Here is a 9,126-nt window from a genome sequence, read left to right as displayed (position 1 = left end):
CCGGCGAGGCCGTTTGCAGAGTGGATCCCGTCCACATTATTCCCAGTGATTTTAGTACTCATTCTTTGGGAAATGTGTACTTGATCTGGATTTGTTGGATCTATCCTTATTGGTCATTCTATAAGTGTTTTCAGATAAGTCAGGGTGTCGATCTGAGTTTTTGCAAGATTCTGTTGTGCCCCCATGAGATCGCCTTGGTTCTTACCCAACGTTTTCAAGGGTTAATATATGGTAGATTCTTATAGCGATAGGTTACTGAGACGTTTTTTTTTCCTATGGAAGGAGAGATTCAAGTGATCCAGAACGTCACTACCCTATTCACTAAGGTCCAACAATCGTCTGAGAGAGAAATGTGCTGGTAGGGATAACCCTTTAGACTAAGTCTACAATTGATTAACAAAAACAGAATCAACGAAACGTTTTTGTATTCAGATTTATGGAATTGGCTTCTGTAAATAAGTGGACAACCTCCCACTGTGATCGCCAAAATTTAGTTACCAAAAGTCGGTGAAAGGATAAAAGTAAGATTCCAGGGTCTCAGAAAGTGAGTTATGGGAGGTTGAGCACGAACATTCTTCGCCTAAACCACGCATAGTGGACGCTCAAAGGATGCTTCAATCACATGCAAGGTTAGGGCCGGTCTTAGCGAGGGAATCAGAGATAAAGAGAGAGATTATAGAATTATAGGGTTTGAAGAAGAATTGCTCTAAGAGTTTATGATAAAGCTGTGTCTTAGCTTGGAGAAATAGAGAACCTATTTATAGTTGAATTCTCTAATCTCAAGTCAGTGAAGATATAAACTTGCCGTGCGGACCACTTTTCCCGTCTCTTCATTCCACTTCCTTTACTAGGTTGTCTTTATCACTTTATTCCAATGTCTTTACTCTCTTCAGCGGTGAGAAATAGGATCGGTATTTCTCAGATGTACCGTAGACCGCCAGACCAAAACCATAATTTATATCCCTCATTTGTGTGTGGATGAGTCAGCTTTTGTAATGATATATTGAGGGAGAGAAATATTTTCAATAGCTGGTGTTGGCTAAGATAGAGAGATATTCTCTGACTTGTAAGAGTGACTAGGACAAGCCACGTGAAAATGCATGAAATGCCTCAGAAATCATGTGTACAGTGTGAGATGAGCTGAGATTGGGACCCCCCCTCTCAATCGATGGTCACATATGTCATGTGGAGACCGTATTATTTCTTGTGGGTCTCTTTATTGAGCACGAGGAGATCAAGGGAGCTTTTCCACGTTTTTGGATAGACATGTACAGTTCAGGCTCAATTTACTAGTCGTGAGTGTGCTTGAGATGCTGAGAAAGAGTCCTGAGGCTTAGGTGAGGCTCGTGTCTGAGTCTTATGATTGTATAAAACTTCTTCAGACGAGATGTTTCAGCTTGGAGTTGCATGAGGCCATCTGAATTGTGGCTCATGCACTTGACATCGTCTGAGGTTTGTCTCACGATATTGAGGCCGTCTGAGGTTTGACTCACATGATTAAGGCCGTCTGAGGTTTGGCTCGCGCAACTGAGTGTCTTCGAAGTCAGCTGGGATATGTTTGAGAGAAAAGGGAGGCTTTCATGCTTGATAACGTCTCTGAGAGACCTTGCCTTACTTGTGTTTGACCAGCGTATCATGTAAAGATGTGCTAGGAGTCAATTGTGTTTGTATAATGGGGCTGACGTGACCAATGTATCTCGAAAGGATGTTCTAGGAGTCAGTCTAAAGGGCCAGAGGCAGAATAACCAGCATATCTCGCGGGGATGTGCTAGGAATTATCCGGAAGCCTCAGTAAGTCGCGTCATGGACTAGAGTATATGTGACCAGTGTATCTCGCGATGATGTACTAGGAATCAGTCCTTGACCTCAAAATAGGGTGAGTCGTGGTAACAGGAGACACAGATGTCTCCGTTCTGGATCATAAGTCCGCTAAGACGTTTTACGCATCTACAGAACCTACATGACCAGGTGTATCTAGTCGAGGATGTATACTAGGAATCATGGCATCACAACCAGCCGTGTCTCGTGAAGACATTCTGAAATCATGGTTGTTCTGGTTCATAAGTCCGCTAGGGACGTTTTACGCACTACAAAACCTATGACCAGCAATATCTCGCCAAGGATGTGCGCTAAGAGTCATGGTATGACGACCAGCAGTGTCTCGCGGGGACGTATACTAGAAGTTGCGGTTGTGGATGCCTTGAAGACCTAGGGCTGAGTCCGTGAGAGTTGAGTTTTGTCTTATGGGATGAGCTTGTCTATTGGGACGAGGATCAAACTTGTCTTCAGAGCTCCCTTTTATGTTCAATCCCCTCTCATTTTAGTTTTTTTGAACCTTAAAGACAACTATTGGCTCAGAATGATGACTCAACTCCTAGTTATGGGATTATCATTTTGTTGTTGGTCTTGGAATGACACTTTTACCCCTTACCAAATTTCACCATCTATAAACGCCTTTTTTTTTGTACAATATAATGCACCATGAAAATAATATTTTATTAAAAATTTAGTTTACGATGAGTTTTCATTTGTGCAAGACAAAAAACAGAAACCAAAAAAATATTTTAAGTTCAACCCAACATGGTCAATGGATCCTAGCCCATTATACTTAATATATTTCATTTGTATGTTTAAATATAATGATTCGCTTGTTCAAATTTGCCATACATTATTTTTTTTAAAGCAAATGATACGTATTGAAACAAGATGGTGAAGTTTAAGCATTTGATGTAAGCAGTGTAATTAAATTAGTTTAATAAAACCTTGTAAAAAAATAATCAAATACCTTACTATGTTTTGTACACATCACAATACAGCTCTCTTTAAGTTAATAATGACGATCGAATGAAACCAACTGGGAATAGCCCAGTTGGCTAGAGGTTGAACTCTCAAATTAGTAGGTGAGAGGTTCGGCTCTTGCACTTTAAGAAAAAAAACAAACCGCGATGGAATGATGAGAGTGCTCCAAGGTGTATTTTAAATTAATAATTTTTTCGAAGGGTAAGAAAGAACAAAAAATAAAACATTGTCAAAACTGATTCTCACATGAAGGTGGGTTTCATGGTTGTTCGGGTAGATCACCATTCTCATGTGGTTTCCCGTGAAACTCATACAACAGCTTTAGACTCATTTAGATCTTACTTAATACATGAAGCCATGGAGGTGTTTTTTATTTTTGAATAACAAATTTTACTGAAGAATGTTGTTACGAGGTAGGTGGATGACAGTGAAGATCTAATATATTTGTTTGAGTGATAAAATTATTTATCCATCAAAAAGAAAAATTGAGAAAAACATTCTATTTATTTTGGTCCATAAGATGCAAAAGACAATCGTTATTACTATTCTTCTTTTCCCCTCAAACTGTTCTGCTTGTCTTGTAAAGACAAATAGTATAGACTTGAAAATGGTATCATCATAAAAGTTGTGGATGTTATCGCACTACTCACTCTTGTATGGTCAATTATGTCTTATTAGGCTTCGGGTTGTTTTAGTGTTTCCCGGTAGTGATGGTGTTTGAACAAAGAAAAAAAGAAGGATTCTTATTTCTCAAAGTAAAAGACTTTGGAAAAAAGAAAAACATACAAGAAACCAAGGTCTCCCCATCACAAGATTCACAACTTGTGACATTGTAAATCAATTATATGGTAGGTAAGAAAGCTATCGTTTTTACTACTTTCACAATGTGTTTACATTTCTCTGGTTTAACTCATTTCAGCAGTCTGGACATGCAAATGCCCGGTGGCTAAGTTGGTTAGATGCTTGGTAGTTCCATCGTTACGTTCGAAGTTGTCTCTGCACTCCATAGATACTCTTGAGGATAAGAAGAGCCAACTTGGAATATCTTCCGGCAAGCTTAACAGGACAGACATGGACACTATACATTAGCTGTATCTGCCTTATCTCGTTTGTAATCTTGTAATCAAGTGAATCTAATGTACATGTCAAACTAAACAAAACAAAATTCCAACTCAGTTTTTGAAACCATAGGGACCTATGTAACCTACAAGTTGCACTAATATCTTTCAATCAAGTTGCTTAAGTGGTCATATGCTATCTTTCCGTCTCGGGCAATTGTCATTGTTGCCGATACACAATGGTTTCACATGGGTCACTTTTTCGGATTTTTATCATTCTCAGAGCCTCAATCCTATCACTAACTCCATCTATAAATACCCTGTCTCCTGTATCATTTCACCATATCCAGCAGACACAAAATCCTCTTATCTCAAACTTATTAGCAGCTTAAGAATCTCCTGTTAAGATATGGCGGCTTCCAAAGCTCTGACACCAGCAGTCCTCTTTCTGTCTCTAAATATACTATTCTTCACTATTGTGACTTCAACTTATGTTCCATGCCCACCACCTCCAAAAAAGAGTGTGACACCTACGCACCCTCCAATGAAAACACCATCAAAACCCGCATCACCAAAATCCCCTCCACCAAAATCCCCGCCATCAACTAAGCCTGCTAGCTGCCCAAGGGATACTCTAAAATTGGGTGTTTGTGCTAATTTGCTAAATGATATTGTGCACGTTGTCGTTGGAACCCCAGCTAACACTCCTTGTTGCAGTCTCATTAGTGGTTTAACTGATCTTCAAGCTGCTGTCTGCTTGTGCACTGCCATTAAAGCTCAAGTTTTGGGAATTAACCTTAATGTTGCCGTCGACCTCAGTTTAATTATCAATACTTGCGGCAAGAAGGTTCCATCTGGTTTCAAATGTGCCTAAGTTACCCGCAATTCCCAATGGCTGAACCGACAGCCACTAGTTAATATCAGCTCAGTTTTATCTGTTGTTCGTATGTTTCTTCCATGTAGAAGACCTTCCACTTTGTTGTTGAATTGTATGTCTTCCTCACAGTACCGTATTTATGTTCTGTAATTCTGCGTGCGAAGGGTTTTCATTACCCTTCTCACATACTGTTTACAATATTTGTTGCATCATTTTTATTTTCATCTAAAATAAAAGAAATATTTGTCACATATCAATTTTAAATTTGAGATCCATGCTGTTTCTATGTGACAAATATTTCTTCCAAAGTAGCTACATTTTCTTTTGTTCAAGTGTTTTAATTTCTTCAAATACCCAACCTTAGACAGCTGGCCAGATGTAGAAATTTCAAAGAACAGAACATATATGGAGAAGAAAGAAAACCCAAAACTCTAATACACCCACGTTGCTAAAACTTCCAATATATTTTTCATTAAAAGATTAGCCTTCAAATAGGCATTACATAAACCAAAACACTAACCATGACTTGACCCACTAACATTAAACTCCTAAAGCTTAGGAGAGTATATGCAAACAGTTGTGTGTTGTTTTGTAGAGAGAATTAGTGCATTTATAGGATGGTGTCCAAATTTGGCCGTTATAGTGTCTAAGTACAATTCAATCAATGTAATTGTACTTGCAAAAATTTGAATTTTGAGTTCGCCAGCGAGGTTTTTGTTTTCCCAATACGCCGACTAAGTCTGGCCGGCATGGTCGAAATTTGTTACCATGCCGACCTTATGATGATTTTAGGCATCAGGAGAACATTTTCTTCTGTGTAACCGCCGGAAATGTATTTGGTCATTAGCATCATAGCCGGCAAGGTAAAAAATTTGTTACCATGCCGACCTTATGATGATTTTAGGCATCAGGAGAACATTTTCTTCTGTGTATCCGTCGGAACGGTATTTGGTCACTAGCGTGCCGGCTGTGATTTGGTCGGCAAGGAACATAATTTATAACCATGCCGATCTTATGATGATTTTAGGCATCATGAGAAGGTATTTGCTGCAACACATAGCCGACAGAGTCTATAATGTAATTGATCTGATTACCCTGTCGACCCTGGTATGCGAATAATTTCTGATGTCAGGGCCGGCAGTATGATAGTTCAAAACCTTGCCGGCCCTGGTGTGGTCGGCACTGTAACTTAATAAAAGCATGCCGGCATAAGTATTGAAACTTTACATAGCTAAACAAACCATTCATTCAACAACTAGAAATTCAACACTTGTTGTCCAAAATACGAAAACATGTCCCATAAACCTTACAAAGAAAAAATTTGTTCAACCGTTAACCTTAGCATTTGTCCAACACAACATAAAGAAATAAACTAGAGACTTCATTCATTCACCACCACAACCACAACCCCGACCCCGTTTAGGAACACCACCACTACTACTACCTTCACCACCACGACCACTACGAGCCCTCTTTTTTTCAGCATTCATATTGGCTTGTGCTTCACTCCTGGCTTTTTCTTCGCTCTTTACTTCAGCATCAGCTTGCTTGAACAATTCATGTGCATCCTCATTGTCAATATTGCAATAATAATAGTCAATGTGCTTGCTTTGCTCCTCAATCGACAAAGGCTCTCCTCTGTCTTTCGCGCAACACAACACCTTCAAAAAGGTCTTCAAATGCTCATTCTATTTTCAATTAAACAACAAACAATTAATAGAATGATTCGATGAGCATCATTGGGATTTATCGCCATCTCACCGAATGGGAATAACATTGTATCAGTCTCTCCGTAGAACCTCTCACAGAATGCAGATACGGTAACTCTATCATGCTCAATATTCGAACTCTCCACCACATGCCACAACCCGGAGTTCTTCCTCAAGATACCAATTCTTAGTCACTGAACATGAAGCTTTGCGCCTCATGAGACGGATGACATGTTTGTGATCCTAAATACCAAAAAAAAAAAATGAAAAGAAATACAAACACTTGACGCAAATTTAAGATAGATACACACTTGAATAAAAAACAAAGACGGATTGAGATTACTTACGATTTTATTATGGATTGCACATGCCCATGAGTCTTTGTATCCAAAAATAAAATTTTCACCATCTTTTGGAGTCCCCTTGGAGGCTCACCTAGTTTCAGTTTAACCATCAAGTGACGGGGAGGCATGTGGGAATCAGCTGGTTTAGTGATAACCCTCTTCGGTCTTCTGGTTTTAGTTGAAGTTGAAGCTTGGGTTTGTTGAACAATAGCTAGAGTTCTCCATATCCTTCTTCTTATTCTTCTTCTTCCACTGCCTCTTCAACAATTTCTTCTTCGATATCCTTATCTTTATCTCCATTACCATCATCATCATCGTCATCATTACCTCCTCCAACATTAGGCATGTCCTGATCACCATCATCATCCTCATTGTTATCTCCTCCAGCATCCGGAGTTCTTTCATCAACAACATCATCATCACCTCTTCTACCAGATGGAATTGATTGGTCTTCATCGGGAGTCTCGTCTGAATCACTGGGTTCCGATGGTGGTTCAGAATCATTCGGTACACGGATCTTGAGAGTTCCCGGCACAACGTATGCCCCTCGATGTGTTGAAGTCAAGAGTTTTTCACCAACACGAGGAGGTCTTGAAGGAGGACTAAGAGCTTTCAAAGCTTTATTCTTTGCCTTTTGCAACCTGAACAAGAACAATTAAGAAAAAAAATTATAAGTCGGCAGGGTCGACAAATATAACCTTGCCGACTACACAAAAGTCGGAAGGGTTTACTAAATAATGCATGCCGGCTAAAAAGCAGTCGGCATGGTATTATTCACATAACCTACCGGTTTATAACAAATATATGAACACAGTAGATACAAGGATTTTCCACAAAACTAGTTGGCAAGGTCCATTACCCACACATTGCCGTCTAACAAACAGCCGACATGGTTTTATCCAAATACCATCCCGACTTTTAAAATTCAAGGCATCAGGAGACACAAAAAACTTGAAATACAGCCGGCAAGGTAAAAATTCATAACCAACCAGGCTAACAAAAAAACTGTCGCTGGCAGGGTCCTCGGTTGAATACTTTGCCGACCGTGCAAGTAGCAGTTACAATTACTAAACAGCCGGCAAGATCTTCAACCTAATAGCATGCCGGCCAACCCTAAATATGAAAAGTCGGCAAGGTTGTGAAACAAACACCTTGCCGGCTAAATAACTGCAAATGCAAAGATTCGATTTTTCTGACCTAATTTGACATGCAAACATGAAATTGAAGTACTGAAGTGAGTTTAAGTAGGCCCTTACTTTCTTAATCGCACCATTTCTTCCGTTTGAGCGACTTCAATTTCTTCTTCTTCAACCGTTTTTTTCTTCACTTTCTTTTGAACCAAACTTGCAATTCCAGGGTTATACTCATTGGGATTTTGATTAGCGTCTTTCATACGACTAGGTTTCGGCCGTTGTGGCTCCATGTTTGAAGATTAATCGAAATTTTTGAATCGACGATTACGACGAATTAATCGACGAGTTTTGATGGTGGGATGATGGAGAGACGGTATGGTTGTGGAGGAAAAGAAGAAAAGAAGATGGAATGAAAAGAATAAAACTGATTTAGGGTAATTAGAATTATATAGGGTAAGGGTAGTATTGTAACTATGCCCATATTTGACCTCCCTTTAGTAAGGGCACTATGTTCATATAAATCTAGGTATACCCCAATTAATCTGGGTATACCCCAATCTCGCAGGTCAATAAAAAAAAGCTGATTAGTAAGTGTTATCTTGTATATGTGTATACAAGTTAACAGTATCCATTTTTATTTGAGTTGTGGTTTTCTTGGGATAACAATTCATTTTGCATGTCAGAAACTTTTTGCTCGGCTATTAACCTTATCTTTATATAATAGTCAAATACACGTTACTACTGGTTCTTAATTATAGAATAACACACGTGACTTAGGCTAGGTTATAACCTTATAAGTTATAAGTTGGAAATAGACTTTTTTCTTCCATCGTTTTCGACTTTCTTTTTTTTTTCTTCTTTTTAATGTTTATTTTCTTCTCTTTTAAGTAGTTATGGGAGTATATGAAATCTCAACCCATAATTAAAAGAAAAACTCAAACCAATTAATCCCATCATTATAATCATCATGTCTATACCTCTGCAAGAACATGAAAAAATAAAAAATCTAATATTGATCATCTTTTTATCACCATATAAATAGAATTTTCCATGATGATAAATAGATTCACTAAATCAAAGAAGCTTTTTAACAATTAAGTTTTCAATCTTGATAAAAGTTTACATCTGCCAAATTATAAATCGAAAAATAAAAAAACTTGGAAAGGATTACCCTTGTTTGGGAGGAAATGAATTTTTGTATATAAA

At 38.5% G+C, this 9,126-nt stretch overlaps 1 protein-coding gene across 1 annotated transcript; it reads left to right on the top strand.

The window, feature by feature from the left end:
* Nucleotides 1-4,187: 4,187 nt before the first annotated feature.
* LOC113348296 (14 kDa proline-rich protein DC2.15-like) lies at nt 4,188-5,007 on the top strand. The gene has a single exon (XM_026592009.1). It carries the CDS (start codon nt 4,267-4,269, stop codon nt 4,729-4,731), a length of 465 nt encoding a protein of 154 aa, XP_026447794.1. The 5' UTR covers nt 4,188-4,266; the 3' UTR covers nt 4,732-5,007.
* Nucleotides 5,008-9,126: the final 4,119 nt, after the last annotated feature.

The sequence above is a fragment of the Papaver somniferum genome, chromosome 2 (genome assembly GCF_003573695.1).
Source record: "Papaver somniferum cultivar HN1 chromosome 2, ASM357369v1, whole genome shotgun sequence".
Lineage (NCBI taxonomy): Eukaryota > Viridiplantae > Streptophyta > Magnoliopsida > Ranunculales > Papaveraceae > Papaver > Papaver somniferum.
The sequence above is the reverse complement of the archived record's forward strand: the minus strand, read 5'-3'. Positions and strand labels throughout refer to the sequence as shown.